The following is a 22,343-nucleotide window of genomic DNA, read 5'->3' as shown; positions in this document are numbered from 1 at the left end:
CCCCCCCACACACACACACCAAGTGGCAAGTCCTGTTCCCAGCCACCAGAGCAGATACATCCCTCCCACCATGAGGCAGGTCCTGTTCTCAGCGGCTGGAGCAGACCCTGCCCCTCCCGTCCACTGCAGCAGAACCCCCCCGCCCTCTCCCTTGCCATGCATCATGACCCGTTCCCAGCCGCTGGAGCAGACCTCTCCCCCCGGCTATGTGGCAGGTCTGGTACTGGCCCCAGGTGCCAGAACAGGGCCTCCCCTTGCCTCTGCCACGTGGCAGCCCTAGCTATCAGAGCAGGTCTCCCCACCATATGTATACAGCAGGCCCTGCCCTCCCCCTCCCAGTGGCTCCCTCACCATGCCGTCTCAGCTTGCCCCACCTGCTGGAGCAGCCACCTGCTAAAGCAGGAGGTGGGCAGGGGAAGAATTTTTTGTGCACAGGTGCACAACTTAGCAGGAGCTCCATTTATAGCCCTCTCCCCCAGATGGACTTCCTCCTCAGTTAAATCTTGCTTTCCTTTCAGGGAACTAAGTCCAAAAGTCCAATTAACAAACATTTCTGAGCTTGTGTGGGATACACTCTCTATTGCACTTCTAGATGACAGCTTATTGAATATTTCTCCCAATTCACCTTGTGTCTCTGGACTATTTTATTTTGGATCAGAGATGAAGTCAATTCAGTATAATTCTAGATCGTTCTTTTTATTTATTACAGACAAATAGCCAATTTAGAAAGTGTAGTTACCTGGAATGCTTGTTCTGCGCACAAGACATAAATCAGAGCTAAAGCTTTTATGAATCAAGTGCATGTCTGATTTGATCAACTCATAAGCATTCTTCAAAGCTTGAATGTCTATTAATAAAAATTTATATGAAGGATGACACGCAATATTCTTTACTTTATGCCAGAGTGCACAGGCACTTGACTGTATTATTTCAGTGGTAAGTTTAAAATTATAATCTATTTTCTGTTTCATAAAAATTTCTCAACTAATTGCCATATGAGCACGTGCAGGTTATATAGCCTCCTTATTGAAAAAGGCTCTTTATATCTTGTCAGACCTTTCATATTTTGGAAGATATAACTATTCTTTTAGTGCCTAATGGCAAAGGGAGACATTATTCCTAGCTCCTGGAGGGAAACCTGGATTGTCTGCAGCTGAAGTATTCAAATATATAATGACTGAACTCCACAGTTGTGAGTGGAATAGACCAGTTAGAGGCAGTGCTTTTTTTGTGACGGTACTGCCCAGTAAGCAGGACCAGCAACTTCAGTCTGTGCTCAACAACTCTCCCCGTGGAGTACCAGTACCTTTTTTTTTTTTTTTTTAACTAAAAAAGCACTGTACAGAGGTCACCTGGAAAATGCATCCTTCTGCACATTGTGACTAACCATCTGGAGGTCCTGCATCAGGAATAGTTTGCAGCTATCCATGGCTAGGATTCAGGCAGAGTCCATGAGGGAATTAGCATGATGCTGCACTAGCTCACACATGGCTTACCCTATTATTCTTCACTTCTGTAGCTGCAGTTCTTAAGTCTCAGAGGAGTAGCTGTGTTAGTCTGTAACTTTAAAAACAAGTAGTCCTGTGGCACCTTAGAGACTAACCAAAAAAAAAGATAGTATTATGAGCAGGGTTCGACAAATAGTGTAATCTACTCACCTGTGGCGAATAGATTACACCCTGGAAGAGCCGATGCGGAGCGATCTGCACACGTGCAGAACGATCTGCACATGCACAGAGCGCAGAACCACGCAGCTGGCGAGCAGCACTCACCGCCACTCGGCGAGCCCTGATCATGAGCTTTTGTGGATTAAATCTCCCCTTCATCAGATTAGGTGGACAATGAAGTGGGGTTTACCCACAAAAGCTCATGATACTGTATATTTTTTTCTCTCTAAGACGTCACAGGACTGCTTGTTTTCAAATTAACAAGGCTGCCCAGAGACAGTATGATGCATCTACTTTATGATATGTGCGCACACACTTTAGACATGTTACATTTAATGCCCTTGGGATGCCACCAAATTTAATTCAGAGCTTCTCCAGTGAGCTGGTGGAGAGAGTTACTCTTTGTTTCTTGTCCTATTTCAGGACTCTCAAGTTATACTGCCTACTGTTCTTCAGGCACTCAGGCTATGGTCCGACATACCTCCATAGACTATTGCAAAAGGAAGCATTTCTGTGATGTAGATATGGTAGAAGGTTTTGTAAGGGTGGACCAATAGGGGCAGTACCAGAAGAAGGGGGACAAAAGCCAGGAGGAAAGGCAGAGGCTCCCCAATCCCTGTATTCCCATCCTGTGCACCCTTTACCACTAACTTATGCACATTGCCCCCTTCATCCCACCCCCTGCACTTTCCTCCTAGCTATGCCCCCAATCCCACCCTGCATTTCTAGTATGTCCTTCCATACTGCCCCCCCTGCTCATTGCCCTTCGCCCCCTTAGCCCGGAAACACCCATGCCCAGTTGTCCCTATCCTTTGGCTACGGTGCCCTGGACATGAGTCCAGTTTGCTCATATCTGAAGCTGGCCCTGCATGACAGGACAGCCGCCCACCACATGGCCCTATCGGCCAGGCTGCGTGGCAGCCACTGGAGCTGGAACTGGGGTCAGGGTGAGGCTGCCCTAATAGGAACAGCTTCACTGCAGCCTCGGCTCTAGCTGCAGCACATGGGGCAGCCACCCCCAACATGGCCCCACTAGCCATGTCTCTGGGCTGCCACTGGATCAGGAATCCACAGCGCTGCTCCCCTTCCAGCAGGAAAGTGAATGCTGCTGCGTGGCTCTGCAAAGGATGTGGACGGGGGTAGAATTTTTTGTTCACAGCCACGAAGGTGTGCATTTTAGAAGAAACTGATTGGGATGCACTGTCACTTGGAGTGCAGCATCTACAGGGATACACATCTCAAAGAACCTCAGTTACTGCACGATGTGAATAACCTCTTCTTTTGAACATAAACATTCAGTCAGTGTGTCAGCATATTGCAACTTACAAATGCTTCTTTCTTTCAGATATTATGGTTGGAATGGGATATTCTCAAGAAGAAATTCAAGAATCCCTTAGTAAAATGAAATATGATGAAATCACAGCAACATACTTATTATTAGGGAGAAAATCATCAGAGGTGAGTATACAGCAGGAAAAAAATTTAAAACAAACTGATGCTAAATGCAAAAAAACTGAAGAGAGCAAATGATTGAACTAGAAGTTTCACTTGTATTAACTTAGTCAAGAAATTGTTTACATTGGTTCTACTACTGGGTGCATGGTCCATCATGTGGACAAGATCAGATTCTTTTGGCTGGTAATGCCCGTTTTGGCTGAACCTATATCCTAAATGTCCTTGTGTGTTTCTGTGCTCAAGGGTATAAAGCAGTGGTCTCCAACCTTTTTAAACATGAGATTACTTTTTGAATGTAAGTGCAATCCAGGATCTACTTCAAACCCAAACAGTCTTGCCCCCACCTCCTTCCCACCCCTTCTCCGAGGCCCCTCCCCTGCTCACTCCATCCTCCCTCCCTCCCTCTCTCATACTCACTTTTATCAGGCTGGGGGCAGAGGTGTAGGGGAAGGGGATGCAGACTCTGATCTTGGGCTAAAAGATCTGAAGTGTGGGAGGGGTTCTGAGCTGAGGTAGTTGAACAGCAGGGGGGTCAGTGTGTAGGCTCTGGGAGGGAGTTTGGGTGCAGGGGGACTCAGAGCTAGGGCAGTGGTTTGGGGAGCAGGAGAAGTTCAGGACTGGGGCCAGAATTTGGAATGCAGGCTCCCGCTGGGCACCGCTTACCACAAGTAGCTTCTGGGTGGTGGTGCAGGAGACTAAGACAGGCTTACCCCTACTTCCAGAAACAGCCAGCAAACTCTCTCCATTCCTGCCCCCCTGTATGGAGAATAGGAACAGGGTGAGGGGAGGGGCACCCTGACATCAGCACACCATCCTCTTCTTCCTGCGCCCTGCGCAGCAAGCAAGAGATTCCTGGGCGTAGGAGGCAGCTCCCAAGGCAGAGGGCAGGAGCAGCACGGCAGTGCTGAGCAGGGCAGATGAAGTGCCCGCACTTGACAGCCTCCTGACCAAACCTGTCAGGATCACCTGTCAAAGGCTCCAAGATCTACCAGTAGATTCCAATCTACTGGTTGTTGACCACTGGCATAAAGGAAAGAGGAGGCCCCACTGCCCCATAGTTTTTCAAATGCTTGTCTATGTACATATTCCACTGTTGATGTGCATGCATCCAATATAGTCCTGTTTGCGTTCGTTGAGGGTCACACCTGTGCACAGACTGAGTGTCTTCATGTCCCTGGCCCACGGGTGATCAGTAAGTGGGCCACAAGCCAGATGCAGTTCCCTAGGGTTAGCCCCTGTGGGAGGATCACTAGATGCTTTATTTACCCGAGTGTCCGCAGGTATGGCCACTTCAGTGAACTGAATGTGTTGGGAATCCATGTTGGAAGAGAGTAATAAAATGGAAATTAAGAACAAAAGAAGATGGCTTGTTACATTTTTCCTTAAGCATCAAGAGAAACTTTTCAAAAAAAGGGACTATATATATCCGATCAAAGTCACAAATAAGTTTTCTCCATCTAAACAGTTGTTTTAGTTGCCTCAAATATACTGCATAATCTTGAATGTTGAAAATGGGAGGAGAAGCAATCTGTCTATAATGTAGTCTACATAAAAATGTTGAGAGCCCACGTCTTAGCAAGAATCTATTGAGCAATCTTTAGAAACTAGCCTATTAGCCCGTCATAAGACGGGATTTTCAGGTCTCTCCTCCACGTCGGTCTGCTCTCCTGAGCCTCCGGTCTCTTGCTCCGTCTCTCTCTCTCTCTCCTCCTCCTCCTCCTCCTCCTCCTCCTCCTGCCTTCCCCTCTCTCTCTCTCTCTCTCTCTCTCTCTCTCTCAGCTCTCCTCCGCCTTCTGCCTCTCACTCTCTCTTTCTCTTCTCCCCCTCCTGTCTCTGTCTCTCTCTCTCTCTCTCCCCCCCCGCTCTTCTCTGTCTCGATCGGGGATGCACACTGGTCCAGGCCCCGCCTCATGCGTGTATGTCACTGCTCCACCCCCCTTCGCCTCCCACCGTGGCGCTCGGCTGACTTCTGCGCTGCTCAGCCGGGCCATTGTGCGGGAGCAAGCAGCACAAACGGCCTCTCTCTCTCTTTCTCTCCTCCTCCTACTGCCTCCCCGTCGCTCTCAGATCTCATCAGCCTCCTGCCTCTCTCTCCTTGTCTCTTTCTCTTCTCCCCCTCCTGCCTCTCATTCAGTGTTTTCTTCTCCTCCTCTTGCTGTGTGTCTCTCGCTGTCCTCCACCTCCTCCGTTCTCCTCCGCGTTTTCTGCGTCTGCTCCGCTTTCCTCCTTTTGAATCCGGTGCCCTTTCCTGATGTCATAGACGCACGCTCGTCCAGGCCCCGCCCCCTAGCTGTTCCCTCTGGGCGGCGCTGTTGCCTCCTGCCGTGGCGCTCGGCTGACTTCTGCGCCGTTCAGCCGGGCCGCTGCGTGGGAGCAAGTGGCGCAAGCGGCCGTTTGAGCCCCGCGCTCCCTATGCAGCACCCAAACAGCTGCTTGCTCCTGCGCGCGGCCCGGCTGAGCGGCGCAGAAGTCAGCCAAGCACCACAGCGGAGGGCAACAGCGCTGCTCAGAGGGTACAGCCAGCATTTCAGTGTTAGTCACAGACATTGGGCTACTATATATAATGATATTTTTAGAATAGATTTTATCTTAATTTTTTCAAACGTACTCAGTTCTCATTGAATTAATATGTATATGTTAATCTTTTTTAGTTCAAAAGATCTGCTTTTTTATTACTCGTATCTTGGAAGCATGGTAACTTTTTTGGTTTAGGGAATGGGAAAGGAGGGGAATTTATATTTCACCTTTGTGGAACTCAGAGCTGAAAATCGAGAGAGTGTTCTTTCTTCCGTAGTAAACAAGCATTGAACATTTCAGTGCAGAAAGAGAATTTATTGGAAAGTAGAAAGCCTGTGTAAGTGGGATTATAACTGTAAGGGCAATGCTTACCAATTAACTGGTTAGCCATTCACATCCATAGATTCAATTAGGGTCTTAGCAATAACTTCATTGTGGACTAAAACACCAAATTTTGACTTTAGTATTATAGGCTATCTTATGCTGGCTATTTTTAAAACAAAACAACTATTAAAACATTGGTTAAGCATTTTAATGTACTTTTAAAAGAAGTATCTACTTTTTTATTGTAGCATCAAATGTGTGGTTGGCAATCTATGCAGACATTAGAATATGGTCCTGCTCCAAAATGAGCACAAACGGAAGCAAACTTCAGAAGCAAACGCCCTCTTCTCTCCTCAACTTTATCCCTGTGGAAGGAATTAGAAGATAATTGTTTCTCAGCAAAATAACTTTTTCATATAATGCTCCTAACATTTCAGAAATAATTCAAACTATGCAGTGTTTTGTATAGTGAATGTAGTTTTGTATAGATTTGGTTACTACTTTAACACTATTTGAGTGAAAAATAAATAAAACATTATTTATGTTTGTACTAATCCTCCAGGTACAGAACTGGATCTAATCAGGGCATTTTTAAGGAAAATTATTTGCTTACTCAAGATGAACTTGAGAATCTCTGGACGTTCATTTTGATTGAAACTCATTTTTAAATTTTCTCTTAGTTGGATGCTAGTGATTCAAGCTCCAGCAGCAACCTTTCTCTTGCTAAAGTTAGGCCAAGTAGCGATCTCAACAATAGCACTGGACAATCACCTCATCACAAAGTGCAGAGAAGCATATCTTCCAGCCAAAAACAGCGACGGTACAGTGATCATGGTGAGAGACCCTGTTTTAGTGTGATAACACACATCTATTAATAAATATTTGATACTTCCTTACAGCCTGCACCTTTTAAAAGTGACTAACTTGCTTATGGTCTTGTAATTTAAAATCTGGTACTAATTGTTTTACAGCGATCAGGTATTCTTATGTATAATTAAGACCTCCTCAGAGAGATCTTTTTAAAGATTTACTGAGTGAGCCAACTTTTTCTATTATGACAATATTTTCTCTTGCCTATGGGGCCATCCCAGGAAAAATACAAAGCACAAGTTAAACATCTTGCAAATTCTCTTGTTCAGTATGAAGTGCATCCTTCACTATCCCCAACTTCCATTATTGCCATACAGCTTTTGTTTCCTTTTGACTTCATAGGTCAGCCTTTGTCTAAAAGAACTTGGAAAACTGTCTTTTCACCAGTATTTCTTCTTGTTTCCTTTGGAGGCTTGACACTTGAATTCCCTGCAGAGGTCTAGTTTTTAAAGAGTACCAGTGGCCCCTGCCAAATTTAGAACTTTTCTGCTTCATGGGGATGCAGAACATTCTTATCAAGTTTATTTAAATATCTTACAAATCTTTCTGCCTACACACTGCCTCACAAAGGGAATCTCCTTGGGACCTGAATATACTACAGGGGATATTTGCAGGCAGGAGAAGTCTCTTTCCACTCCCTGACTCCCCTCAGATTACATTGTCATTTAAGTTTTCGTGTATGTAGTATCAGTTTGGTTAGTGTTTGAAGAAAGCAACCGAGACATTTTAATTGTTTTGACTTTATTTGTATCCTCATTAAGTATGTCCGGAGAGGAGGTCTGATTTTTCAAAATGTAACATCTACATCTCAACTCCTTACATTTTAATATCTGGCATAGGATTTGTACAAATAGTTGGGCTTTTGAATATTTTGCCTCACCTTTAGGGGTACCAGAACAGCTTTCTGCTATTCCCGCCCCCCAATTCTGCAGGCCTATGGGGGCCAATGGCACAAATCAGGATAGGTTTTGTGCCAGCAGTAATTGCTTCCAGTTGCCATTTCACCATTGCTGGAACATTGCTGGTTCTGGCTAGGCTCTGGAATGCCTATTGAATTGGGAGGAATTAAAACCAAGTGACCAAGAACCTGCTACAACAACTTCATGCAATTGGAGATCCCTTGCTCAAGGGAAATCTCTATCTGGGTTTAAACTAGTTTACATTTTTGTGTCAATGGCAAGAAAGAGAATAAAGCATAGCCAAAGATATGGCTCAACATTTAAAGTAAAAGAGGAATTATTGGAAAAGTACAAGAGGTAGTGTTCAAATGTTAAACTTCCATAGTCAAGCCAAATACTGTAAGAGCCTTTAGGGGACCTTTAAGAGTGTTTAATAGATTTTTCTTACGCTAAAATCTGAGGAACATCTCCAGCTAAAGAATTTAAGTAGCTGTCTATTCACCACCCATCTGTCCTACTGGAGAATGTTTACAAATTCTATATCTTTAGAAAATTATGTTAAAGGAAGCTTTAAGACTTGGTTTAAATCTTCACTTTATTCAATTTTTAAAAATCAACTTTGCTTTTGAGCAACTCATGTTTGTTATACATGGTTTTTAAAAAAAATGGATACGGCAGAGATCAGTATCCAGAAGTTTGGAAAAGTTTTTATGCCATAGTCTTCAGCATGTACAAGGATGAGATATTTTCTTAAATTTAATGAGCCGTTTCCCCCTACAGCTGTTCCCCGACTTAAGAACAGGTTACGTTCTGAATAGCTGGTCGTAACTCGATTTGTTCATAAGTCAGAAATACCCCATACGAAGCACTCTAAGTGTAACCAAGCACCAGCACAGCAATCCATAACGAAAAATAGAAACACGAGAAAAAAACAACACTACTGCAGCAACAGCAAACTTTATTTAACAAACATGAACATGAAATACAAAACACAATGCAGTAATTTAAATACGGTAATGTGAATTGAATTAATTGGATAAGGAATTGGAGGAGTAAAAAACTACAGTAAGAACATCATCAATACATTCTATTTCAGCAGTTCCTTTGCTTCTAGAAGGCATTGGTTCAGTATGGGAGGCAGCACTGCTGGTGGCTTTCTTTAAAAAAAATATCCATTTTGGACTGGACAATTTGTTTTTTCTTCTCATTATAAATTTCCTTATAGCAAGCCAGGGCGTCCTGAATTAAACGATCCACCATTGAGACTCTCACAACATTAGGGTCTATTTTTTCAAACATTTGCATTCCGTCATTTATTCTGCTGAAAGCTGCAGCCATTTTCATCACAAAGTTTTTGGGGGTGGCTGCTGCTTCTTCTTGGGCTGTTTGTCTCTTTCTCTGCTACCCTCTCCGCCTTGAGCTGTATTACATCTTCATTGCTCAGCTCCTCCCCGACATCCTCAACCAGTTGGTGTATGTCTTCATTATCCATTTCCAGATCCACTTCTTTCACCAACTGTACAATGTTATTAGAAATGTCTTCCAGTGCCTTTTCTTTTTCATAGCCTTTGAAACAGTTCACAAATCTTTTTAGGATTTTCTTCCATATGCCATTCATACATTGTGGAGTGACTTCTTCCCACCCTGCAGCAACATTCCATATGCAATGCAGAATGTTGTTGTCCTTCCAAAATTCATGTAATGTTTTGCCGTTTTCACGTTCTGTGGCAGCTACTGCCTTTGCAAATGTGTTGCGAAGATAATATGCTTTGAAAGCAGCTATGGCCTCCTGGTCCATGGGTTGGAGAATAGATGTGGTGTTGGGAGGCAGAAACACCACTTTCACATCTAAATGTAGGTCATTTAGGTATTGAGGGTGACTTGGAGCATTATCCAAAATAAGCAAAATTTGGAAATGAATTCCTTTCTCCAGAAAATATGACTTGACTTCAGGGATGAAGCAGTTCATGAACCAATCTTCAAAAAGTGCAAGCGTCATCCAGGCTTTCTTATTAGCACAATAATGGACTGGTAAAGTAGCCTTGCTGATATTCTTGAAGACTCTAGGGTTTTCAGAGCGATAAATCAAGAGGGGTTTCAATTTATACCCAGAAACATTGCCTCCTAACAAGACTGTTAGATGACCTTTGAAAGCCTTATAACCAGGCATAGTTTTTGCTTCTTTATGTATGTAGGTACATTTGGGCATTTTCTTCTAAAAGAGATCAGTCTCATCAATTTTAAAGGTCTGTTCTGAAAAATAATTTCCTTCTTTTATCAGCTTATTCAGTTCTTCTATGAAAGGTTCTGCAGCTTTCAAATCAGCACTGGCTGCCTCCCCACTTAATTTCACATTATGAAGGTTTGCACGCATCTTGAAATGGTTGAACCAACCTGACTGGCAGTGAAAGTTTAGTCATAGTCATACCCCTCCTTTTTCTTTAAGTCTTCAAAAAGACTACGAGCCTTAGTTTGTATCATCATGAGACTTAATGGCGTGCGTTTTTCAATTTGGTCTTCCATCCACAGCACTAAGAGTTTTTCCATTTCCAGGATGGGACCTGCTCTTTGCTTTGTTAGAATTTTTGATTTCATAGGAGCAGACCCTTTCACTGCTTCACGCATGTGATTGCTATCCTTTAAAATGGTGCTGATGATAGATTTTGATAGCCCTAACTTACGCGACATGAAGGACACTGTTTGACCCCCTTCATATTGTCTCACTATTGCTATTTTCTGTTCCTAATCAATAGTTATTCTCTTTCTTTTCTCACCACCCTTATCACTAGCCCTTTTTCTTTTACTTGACATGATGGCCATAAGCAAACACCGAAAACACTGTGAGGGAATGAAACTTAAACACGCTGCCTGACCACAGACACGCAAACACGTGTTGCCGCGAGGTTGGTCGTAAGTGCGGATGGTTGTAAGTCGAGGTGGTCGTAAGTTGGGGAACGGCTGTATTTGTAGACCTCTTAAAAGTCAAAGATAACGAACTTAAGCGGTCAAAGATTCAGAAGGCATTACACTACAGATATGTGCTTATAAATGTATTTGCATAATAAATAGCAAAAGTGTTAACTTCCACATTTGGCGGGGGGACATCTTTTCTTTTTTAGCTGGGCCATCTATCCCTCCAGTAGTGGCGTATCCAAAAAGAAGCCAGACTAGTACTACAGACAGTGACCTGAAAGAAGATGGAATTCAGTCAAGGAAATCTAGCAGTAGTGCTGTTGGTGGAAGAGGAGTTGCTCCAGCTAGCCCCATGCTTGGAAACGCTAACAATCCAAATAAGGCTGATATTCCTGAACGTAAGAAAAGTTCTGCTGTCCCCAGCGTAAGTGGAAGCATTTATTTCTTAAAGCATATGAAAACGAAACACTTTGAATAGGAGACTGTCACTTAACCCAATGGTCTGTCACTGGCTTTTGTTTATTTGTGTTTCAATGATTTTATCTTCTTTTCACTTCATTACCCAGGAGCAGATGTAGGTATCTCATATACTCAGTTATATACTGTTTGCTTCTGTCACCTTCCCAGGAATTTAATACTTTTCACTATTATCATTTCTGAATTAGTTCGTTAGGATAAGAACCAGAGGTACATTTTAAATAAATCCAAGACAAGAAAAGGAACTGAGAAGCTATCCTGTGAAGCAGATAGTATGGGTCAGAGGTGATCTCTGAAATCCCACCTGCTCTTTTAGGTTTCCTCCTCCGCAAAAAACTTCTGTATCCCATATCCTTTTGCATACATTGATTAAAAAGGATCACCTATACCACGGTTTGGTAAACTACGGCACGCATGCCATAAGTGGCACACAATCTGATTTTGAGTGGAATGCACAGCAGGAGCTCAGGCTCCCCAGCCCTTTCTGCCCCTGTACAGCAGGGAGCCCGTGCTACCGCTGGAGCCTTATGGCCAGTGCATAGCTGCAGCACTAGCTCTGGGGGGCAGGTGGGGAGGCTGCAAATTGGGCTGTGCTCTTCCCCCTTCTCTGCCCGCCCAACTCATGTAGCAGTGAGCTGGTGGAAGCAGGAGAGCTGCTGGTGATGGTGAGCGTGTGGGGTCTCAGCCAGGCAAGTTCCTCCAGTGGCTGGGGTCAGGACTTGGCCCATGTGACTGTGATGGCTGCTCCTCCTGCAGCTGGGGCCAGGGCTGCATAGCAGAGTTGTGGCTGCTCCGGGAACCGTGTGGGAGATGGGCCATAGTGAGGCTGTCTCTGCTGGGTCAGCCTCACCACAGCCTTGGTTCTTGCTCTGTGGCAGCCATGTGGCCCAGCCAGCAGCGCTGCATGGCGGGCGGCTGCTGTGGGGGTGATCAGCCCAAATGGAGAAGCAAGGGTGCTCTGGCGGCAGCCGGGTCACATGGCTGAGTGGGGCTGCTCTGGGAGTGGCTAGGCCACATGGTAGAGCCGGGTGCCCCTAAGCCAGCTGGCGGGGGCAGGCTGAGGTGTGGCAGCCACAGGGAGGAGGGGGGCCCACTCTGGGGTGCTGTCTTCCTGATTTAGAGGTGGGCAGAGGAATGCAGAGCCTCTTTCCAGCCCCTCCGCTGCCTGTGCCTGGGAGTCCTGTCACCGCCTCCTCCAGTCTGTTGCTCTTGCGCAACCCCATCCCTGCAGCCTTGGCACTCCCTGATCTGCTCACCTCCCTTTCTACTTCATGGTGCCCCTGGCAGGTGGGATAAAGATAGCACTGAAGTCATGCCCATCTGCCAGCACTACCGGGCCCCCGCTAGAGGGTGAGTGCTGCCCGCACTGTAGCTCTGGGGTTGGATGGGGGGGGGGGGAAGGAAAATGCATGGGGGGGAGGGTCCCTCTGCCCCAAAGCCACATTGGTCCCTGAGTCTCTGGCAGGAAGGTGAGGGTGCCATGCACCGGATCCCCATGGGATCCTGCCTCCAGCAGGGCTGGACACCCTAGTGTCATCCACCCCCGCCTTGCTCATTTCCCTGATGGCCACCCTGACCCGAGCCCGTGCTGGTGATCCAGCATTGCGTGCACGCCCCCTCTCCCTGCATCATTCGAGCAGCGCTGGCTTCCTGCTTGGGGGTGGGTTACCCCCGAGACTCCACACAGCATCCAGCTTCCAGGATGCGCTGGTCCTCCTCTCCCCACAGGATCAGCTGGAGTGGAGCCCAAGGCAGGAGACCAAGCAGGGTTCATCGTCGAGAGAGGCTCCCCATCCCAGGAGAGCGGTGCGGCCTAGAGCAGGAGGGTTAAATCTTGGCGTGGCACTTCGGAAAGGTTGCTGACTCCTGGCCTGTACTTTGATTAGGCAATCCTTAAAATATTTTAAAAATGCATTTATGTGGCTTACTCCATTGATTCCTGCCCTCCACCCAGTAATTAACACATTACAAAACAGGTACAGGTTTAAAACCTCCCCCCCCCCCCCCCCCCAAAAAATGTGAATTTAATTTTTGCTTAAACATAGTGCTCAGCTTCGGGACTTGAGTCCTCTTAAAATGATCCTCTGATCTTGTGGCTGTAGTGCTTTCAGCTGATCATTGTGCGGGAGTATCACTGAAACTAACTTCCAGATGCTTCAGCTAGTAAGTTTAGGGAGCTGGGGTTTTTCCTTCATTCAGAATGTAGTATCTACCTTAGCTCTGTTCCCAAATTAATTTGTCTCCTTTCAACTGAACATTTTGCTGGTTGCAGCCTTTTATAACTAAGGTTGGCAAAGTTTTCATCGTAAGTCTGTTTTCGTAAACTCAAATTTTCTGCAACATTCAACTTCTTATGTGTGTGGATGTATGTATATAGAAGATGCCACCCTGGCAAGATTATTGCACTTGAATTCCATGGTTGCAATGTAAAAAATGACAGAATGTCTCTAGTTCAAACCTTTTTACTCCTCTAAGTTCAAAATGTACCTTGGCAGAAGACCTTCAGTCTCTCTTATTGGTTGTGTACCACCAAGAGCCACTACCTCAGTTCCTGGAATCTTCCAGTCAACTCGTTCTCAGCTATACTCTGGCAAAGAACTCCTTCAAGAGGGATCTCCTCCTCTGTCTTCTCTTCAGCTGTGGTTCATAAATCTACTCTGTACAGCGTGTTTTCTTTTTTCTCTCCCCATCCTCCTCGTCCTCTACCTTATGATCAGAGTTAAACATCCTGTTAATTGTTTCTCTCTCTCCTGGTGTTCTGGGTTATCTGGTCTCAGAGTGCCCTTTGAAATTGGTTTTGTCCTACTACTATCTTCACTCGAATAATCTTTTTTTTTTTGTTCAGTAGCACTATGCTTTTGCTCCATACTCAGTAAGACTGCCCTTTTTTCACCATGTCTGCACGATAGCTTCAGTGCTTCATTCTTGGGTATTTTGGTTTGCTCTGTTACACCAACTACATCCTGAAATCAGTGGCTTTATTCCAGGGGTTTCCAATTTTATATTGTTGTAATTGAAATCAAAATTTGGGCTATAGTGACAGATCCATTGAATACTTACACACTGATTCGTACAATGGTACTACGTAAGTAATGTGGTTTATATAATCTGAAACGACATTATACAAGTACAGGAAATGATGGTGTTATTGTTCCTGGTTCTTTTAATGCTTAACCAGGTAAACTTTTAAGTTTTCCAACCCGAGTTCTTATATAGTCATTTGTAGAATTCATTGTTATAACTGGTGTGTATATAGGAATTTCTTATTTCCCACTCAGTTCAGGAATTGGCTATAAAATGTAAACACTCTGGTAGTTGGCATTCCGCCAGAAGAAAGTGGGTTGTCTTGGTGCTGACCTGCCACACTCAGTGCAAAAAAATCTTTCACGTACAGAAGTCCCATCTTCTTTCATAAAGATGCATAAATCCTGCATTTGATAATCCCTCGAGATGACTTCCTAGAATCAGAATTACCATTGCCTCTCCTCCTTTAAAAAAAAAAATTAACCAGTTTTGCAAATAGGTCTACCACAATATGGCAAAACTTTGAAACTTAGTATAGGCCTAGTCCTTGTTGAGGATTAATCTATGATTTTTTTTTTTTTTTGAAAAAAGTGTAACTCTTAACTGTTACACTTGCATACATTAAACAATTGCATACCAGGCTTTTACAGCAGAATATTTTAAAAGTCTGGAAATATATACTTACAGGCAAGTGTTATGCATGTCTGTGCAGCCAATGGGGGGGGGGTTAGGGAATGTAGAAGCATAGCTTCTAAAGGTGATTGAGCATGTAGGCTCTTGCAAGTCAGATAGCTTTGCAAACCAGTTATGAAGTAGGAATCCATATTAATTCCACTAGCAAAATACTTGTCAAATTTATTTGCCTTAAAAATTGCTGGAAACTAGCAGTAGTTTATTCAATTAAAAATTCAAAAACTAAGGGTACGTCTAGACTACCGCGTTTTGTCGACGGAAGTTTTGTCGACAGATACTGTCGACAAAACTTCCATCGACAATTTGCGTCCAGACACATGGAGTTCTGTCGACAAAGCAAGCCGCTTTGTCGACAGAACTCCGTAGTCTGGACGCAGTGTTACAGGCAATAACACCTTCTGTCGACAGAGTTCTGTCGACAGAAAGTGTTATGCCTCGTAAAATGAGGTATACCAGCGTCGACAAAACCGCGGAGTTCTGTCGACGTTATGTCGACAGAACTCCGCGGTAGTGTAGACGCTGGTATTGTTTTGTCGACAAAAGTCCACTTTTGTCGACAAAACTAGGTAGTCTAGACACACCCTAAGTCTTTAGCCACAACATAATTCTGCCATATTACTCATGTATACTATTCACAGATTGATATTTCCAAATGTCTACCTTATTGGTGTCTCCCAACCTAAAGAACCTTCAGAATGCTTCAGGATGGCAGGTCAGAGGAAGGTAGATATAGTGGGTGGAGAGGCTTCCTAGCTCCTACAGGTGCTATGTCACCTTTTGATGAATTAGCAAGTAACTCCTTAAGAGCCATTTATCTTCCCTCCTTCCTTTGCCGTGTCTGCTAATGTAGCTGACTGCACATGTAGCTTACTCGTCCAATGCAGTTGAAACAGCTTACTGACGTACACTGCTCTTCTGTATTCCTATGGTGCTCAGCTCAGCTGCCATATGGGTGGAAATTGGGTAAATATTGCATTTTATTAATACAGTATCAGTAGAACAGATTTAAATAGGGCCTGTGTGTTGTGTATTCTTGCCTTAATCTTTGTATTCATGCCAGTCAGTGTGAAAGAAGCTATTTGCATATATATTTACATTTATATGCAAGCACACTTGAGTGGCCCTCGGCATGTGCTTTTAGTATCAATATGGCCCCCGGGGCTTCCAAAGTTGAGTAACCCTGACATCAAGACTCAAAAAAAATAGTTAAGTATCAGAGGGGTAGCCGTGTTAGTCTGAATCTGCAAAAGTGACAAGGAGTCTCGTGGCACCTTATAGACTAGCAGATTTATTGGAGCATAAGCTTTCGTGGGCAGAGACCCACTTTGTCAGATGCATGTTGACACCATTAAGTTCATTAAATTATTGTGCCATAAAATGTATATCATACAGTATGCAATGTTGCCAAATTAATAGTGCTGTTACAATCTTCTATATTGACTAATGAGTTTAATGCATCATAAGGTTGCTTAGCTCACAGTTTTCATTTTCATATGCATGTATGTGTAAAATGCATTGGCAGATACCTACGGTCTTTTTACAGGCAAATTCCCACTGAAGTCAGTATATGTTATAAGTGATGCCCTATGTACTCTGTAGAAACTTGACCCAAATTCTATAGCAAGGCCTCTAGTCTGCTGTCCTGGATTGCTCCAGAAACTAGAGGTTTTCCTACAGATTTAGATAAAAATTGTTCCAGATTTTCATTTTCACATTTAATTCATTTCTCAATTTGTTGCTTAATTTGATGTTAAATTCAACTTTACATTTCCCCTCAATTTTTCATCTCTCACCATGCCATGGATTTTTCTGACTCCAGCACACTAACAGCTGGCTATTTTGCCTACAATGTTTAGTAAGTTAATGCAGTGTTAACTTTTAAGCTTAATAATAATGAACATTAACACCACCTTCAAATTAATGGTGACTGTTCATATTTAGAGCTGTTATTTCAGGCTTCTGGCAGGCTCAGGCATGTGACTCTGCATCAACTTATAACCATTTCAAGTTTTTAAAATTTGCAACAGCAAGTTCTAGAAATTTGCTTAAAAAGAGACCTTGGTTTCAAGTGTACAGTGCTGAAGAAAGATTTTTGGTATATTCTGCAGCTGTGGCATTGAGGAATTTGGACCCTGATTATAACTGATGTGTATTAGAACTTTGAGAGAGGCAAAGGGAGCTGTGTCTCATAGAAAATGAGAGGTTTTTTACTGGAACCTCTTTCAACTTGAAAAGTTTGTCAGTGGCTACTGTTTGCCTTTATTCTCGTAGGCCTGTTTTTCCTCAATATCTTTTTACACTTTATTCCATGACACACTATTGTAGTCATTAGTTTTTATGTGGAACCATGGCTCAAATTTTTTTTAAAAAGTCATTGTTTTGCTTGTCTGCCACAGCAGTAAGTCTTCAAAGAATAACAGGTTAGTTAAGCACTTGTCCTTTTCCTAAATTTTTACTGCCAGTCAATCCATAATTGACTTGGGTATCTACAGATGTTTACTGATAACATCCCTTTAGCTAAAACAACGAGAAGTCCTGAGACACCTTAGGCCATGTCTACACTACGAGATAAGGTCAAATCAACTAAGGTTGATTTCTAGTCACCAGATTTTGCGAAGTTGAAGGTCAGCATGCCTACTGCATGCAAGTCATTGCAGATTGAAGTAGCGAATCCCCATCAGGGAGACTCCAGTCAGCTTTGAGAGTGATGCACTGTGGGTAGCTATCCCACAGTGCCTGTACTGTTTTACATTCAGGGTTATGCTCCTGGTGCATGCTAGGACAAACAGTGTGCGTCATGTAGTTGAGTTGATTATCAGCGTTCCATAATCCGCTCTTCTCCTCCCCCCCCCCCCCCCCCCCCGTCTTGAGATCAATGGGAAACAGTCTTTTTGTTCCCTTTTTGGCCCTAGTCACCCACATAGACGACATAGCAGTGTGAGCATGCCCTCCTCCCTTCGTGGATCCAGTTTTCTATCAAACCATTGTGATGTTGATGTATACCTTGCTGTGACTAATGGTGCAGTATTTTGAGCATGTAAGCATGTCACTCCATCAAAAAGAGGATGAGGAGGAATCTCCTCTGTCTCGGGGTGCCATGGGCATGCTGTACAGATAAGCCATTGGAAACGCAGCCAGCATTCAATCCTTTGGAAACAGCAGAATTCCAGTTCTGGTGCCATCATGCAAGCACAGACTGGTGGGACCGCATAGTGCTGCGGTAGGGGTTGATCAGCAGTCACTGCAAAACTTATAAATGTGTAAGGCCACTTCCCTGGAACTTTGCAAGTGGCTTTCCCTTGCTGTGAAGGCAGGAACACCTGAATGAGACACGCTCTGACAGAGGAGAAATGCGTGGCAGTTGCCCTGTGGAAGCTTGCAACACCAGACAGCTACTAGTCAATTGGGAATTAATTCAGAGTGGGGAAATCGACAGTGAGGGCTGTTATACAAGCACTCAAGGAAATCAATATCATTCTGCTTTGGAGAGTAGTGATTGTGGGAAACGTGGATACCATATCGGATGGCTTTCCTGTGATAGGGTTCCCAACTGTGGTGGGGTGATAGATAGAATGCACATCCCCCTCTTGGTACCCAACCACCTTACCAAGGAGTACATAAACTGCAAGGGGTATTTCTTGATGGTGCTGCAGGCACTGTTGGATCACCAGGGCCATTTCACTGATATCAACATGGGATGGTCAGGAAAGGTGCATGACGCACACATTGGAACTCCTGCCTCTTCAAAAAGATGCACATTGGAACTTTTTTCCCAGACTGGAAAATTAGAATCGGAGAGGTGGAAATGCTAATAGGGATCTTTGATTACCCAGCTTACTCCTTGCTCCCATGGCTCATGAAGCTGTATTCAGACAGCCTGGTCCACAGTAAGGAGCAATTCAACTACAGGCTAAACAAGTGTAGAATGGGGCACAGATACAGTTTGTGCTTTTGGGCATTTAAGGCAAGGTTTAGGAGTCTACTAACTAGGTTGGACCTCGGCAAACCCAACATTCCCTTTGTGGTGGCCACCTGCTGTGTGCTCCATAATATTTGAGAGCAAGGGGAAACCTTATCTGGCAGGGTGGGAGGCTGAGGCAGGGCGCCTAGCCAGAGATTTTGATCAACCAGATACCAGGGCAATAAGGAGAGCACAGCATGGGACAGTGCAAATCAGTGAGGATTTGAAAGTTTTATGAATGGTCAGTTTTGAGAGTCATGCACCTTGCTCTGAACCAAGATGCCCCTGCATTCAGTGTGTTTGCCTGCAATTCCCTATCCCACCCTCGCAATGCAAGCAATAGAGTATTGTTTAGAAATTATATGTTTTTATTTAGGGACGATAGCAGGGACAAAAAAGCAGTCCGTGGTGGGACTGAAGCAGGGGGGATTAGAAATGTGAGGATGACAGCCTTTTGCCTCCCAAGTCCCTGGAAGATAAGTATGAAGCTGCCCTTGAGCTCTCCCTCCTCTGTGTACTGGGTCTCCTGCAGGATGGACACTATGGAACTGGATGAAGAGGGAATGTAGTTCTTCACGGAGTGGAGTGGAGTGGGGTTCCTCTCCAGGCCAGGCGCTGCATCCCAGCAGTCAGGGATGAAAATGTTCTCCTGTTGCTTCAAGATATTCTCCTAATACTTCACTCGCTGTTCCCTGCACGCTTTCTTCTTCCCTCCACTATCCTCTCCTATCCCTCCATCTGCATCTCCTCCAGGAACGTATTCCTCCACTACATTGACTCCTTGAACATGCCTTCTCTTGTCCTTTTTTGCCTGTGGATTTGTGCAAGATGGACAGCTGCTGCAGCTAGGAGAATAAGCAGCAAGCTGCCTACTGTTCCCACTGTAACAAAAAGTGACAAGGGCACACTTGCAGGAGATGCATTGTGGAGCCTAAAACCTCAGCAGCAGACAGAGCTCCTTTTCTTGCCCGTTTCAACAAAAGAAACGTGAAAAAGTATTAGATTCCCTCTGTTTTCCTCATCATTACAAGTTTTGTCTCCCCCAACCTTGTAACACCTCCCCCCAAAATTTTTTCTTCATCGGCCTTCCGATCTTTGTTCTCGCCTCATGTCTGGATCCTGCGGCTTCAACCGCTTGCCAAGATGCTATGCCCATCTCTGACAATCATGCCTTGTGCATAAAGTGTCTGGGAGAAGCCCATCAGACACAAAAGTGTGCTTATTGCTCAAATCTTACAGCCAGAGCACACCGCGACCGCGCCAATAGATAAAAAAACTTTTCTGTATGAAAAATAGTTCCAGCCACCTTGTGAAGATTCGTCTTCCATCTCAAAACTACCAAGTGAGCCGAAAGGCCTTTTTCCTGTTCACATGAAGAGCAGTAGAAGTGCAAGATCTGGTCATAGTGGGACACTCTGAGAGGCTTCACAGAGGCCAAGAACCTCAACTTTCTCTGTTGGTCTGCACTACTGTGCCAGTTTGAATTTTGTGTTACTCCTCATGAAAAGCAGGAGTACCAAAATAGACTTCAGTGGCCTTTAAAGTCTACAGAACCGCCTTGGTGTAGTGTGAACTCTGTTTAGAAAGTGGACCTTAAGTAGCTAAATTCAATCTAAACTCCTAGTGTTGACCAAGCCTTAGAGAATAAGCCACCTCGAATATTTTAAATAGAGAAACGGGGTAAAAACGTTTTAAATAATATTTATTAGGTCATACACTTTTGTAGGAGTAAAACCCACATCATTAGATGAATTGGAGTGTGTGTAACAGAGGCAGAAGTGTATATAATGTTTTTGCAGATACAGCTACCCCTCAGATTTTTCATCCCTTAAGCTGATTTTTCCCAGCCATGGATGATTAAATTCAGTAACCTCTCTTGCATCATGCTTTGTCCCTCAATCTTTTTTAAAAAACAAAATAAAACCCAGTAATGGATTTATTTTTATTTTCCAGTCCTACAGAATTTGTCTGAAATTCGGTGAACTAGGGTGGGAAAAAGGGAATCGGATTCACCAGTTTACTTGCTTTTTAAAAAAATCTATGGGTTCATATTTATCTGGCTCTCATGCTTTTTCTGCATTAACTGCATCTAACTTTTAATTATATATTTTACTGGTGCACTACCTAGCTCCTCATTCATTCCTGGAAAATTAACTGCTAAGTTGGGCACACACTTCCTCTACAAAGACAGAAGCAAAGTAATTAAGTCTGTTTCTTTATCCCCCTTTAAGGTCTTCATTGTCATTTTAAGTAGCCCATGATTTGTCTTCGGTCTAATGTTTTTGAGTGTGTTTATATTTGAAATTTTAGACTCCTTGCTTTTCTCATCAGTTAACTTGTTAGGGCAGTTGATATTATTTCAAGAAAATGGTGGTGGGGGCGGGGGGAATAACTTCCACATTCTAAAAGTAATAAAATACCTTTTTAAGGATATCTGGTAAAGGAACTACACATCTAGGGTACATCTAGACTACAAGCCTTTTTTGAAAGAGAGCACCCAAGCAGTCTGAATGCTCTCTTTTGAAAAAGCACAGTTTGCATTACATAGCACCTTTTTTCAAAAGAGCACTTTCAAAAAAGGCGTTATTCCTCGTAAAACGAGGTTTTCTACGGTCGATAAAACCGCCACGTTCTTTTGATTTACTGTTGATAGATCACGGTGGCAGTCTAGCCGCAGGTAAAGATTTTTCAAAAAAAGGCCACTTTTTTAAAAAAATCCCTGTAGTCTAGACATACCCCTAGATTTTCTTCCATAAAATTCTAATTTTTATTTATATCAATATTTGTAGCAGTAACCATAGGTAAAAGTTATTTCTGTTCATTTTACCTAATTTGGAAGCAAATCAATATAAGGTATTTACTGTAAGCTGCAAAAAAAGTTATGGTATAAATTTAAGGAAAATAAGGTCTTTGACTGTATATTGTTGATATTGATTTTGCCTTGAAGCTTTGCACAGTTTTTGGATGGATTAACTCACATTGTGTCTTTAATTGTAGAATAACACTGCACCTGGGGCAATGACACGACGGAATACATACGTTTGTAGTGAGAGAACTACTGCAGATAGACATTCAGTAATCCAAAATGGCAAGGAGAACAGGTATGAAATTTCTCTTAGAAAAATATGTACTTGTTATCTTATTCTTTGATAAAGTTATAGTTTGTGATTTAAAATTAATCAATATCATAAAGGGTTATATTTTTCTCTAAAAGGTAAATACAAATCTGCAGCTCGTGGAGACTTGCAAGAACTTGCTTCTGCAGTGCGTAGACAAGAAGTATTCTAAGGTTTCCAAAAATTTATAGCATTAATTTATAGACCCTGGACATGTGTTCCATGGTTGGATAGCCTGTGTACACTGGTTACAACTTGAATCATTCAGTCATTCTTCTGGGCACTTGGACAAAAAAACCTGCTCTGTTACAGTAAAAGTAGTTTAGTTTTTGAAAATTATAGAAAGGCTTCTGTATTAGAGGCCCAACAAAAACGGTGTGCTCTGTTGGTACGTATTCCAGTCTCTGCTGTGCTCGCTATCATCACA

General features: G+C 43.6%; 1 protein-coding gene across 5 annotated transcripts in view; it reads left to right on the top strand.

Annotated features, from left to right (window-relative positions):
* The window catches only part of MARK3 (microtubule affinity regulating kinase 3), a 114,402-nt gene that overhangs the window by 70,272 nt on the left and 21,787 nt on the right, over window positions 1-22,343 (top strand). For all 5 annotated transcript variants that reach the window (XM_006130994.4, XM_006130993.4, XM_006130992.4 and 2 more), the window contains 4 exons: window positions 3,013-3,125; window positions 6,644-6,797; window positions 10,852-11,069; window positions 21,798-21,901. In XM_006130994.4, coding sequence (XP_006131056.2) covers window positions 3,013-3,125; window positions 6,644-6,797; window positions 10,852-11,069; window positions 21,798-21,901 — 589 coding nt within the window. The remainder of the gene's footprint in view (window positions 1-3,012; window positions 3,126-6,643; window positions 6,798-10,851; window positions 11,070-21,797; window positions 21,902-22,343) is intronic.

Source organism: Pelodiscus sinensis, chromosome 4 (assembly GCF_049634645.1).
Source record: "Pelodiscus sinensis isolate JC-2024 chromosome 4, ASM4963464v1, whole genome shotgun sequence".
NCBI lineage: Eukaryota > Metazoa > Chordata > Testudines > Trionychidae > Pelodiscus > Pelodiscus sinensis.
Note: the sequence above shows the minus strand (reverse complement) of the source record. Positions and strands in the feature narration are given on the sequence as shown.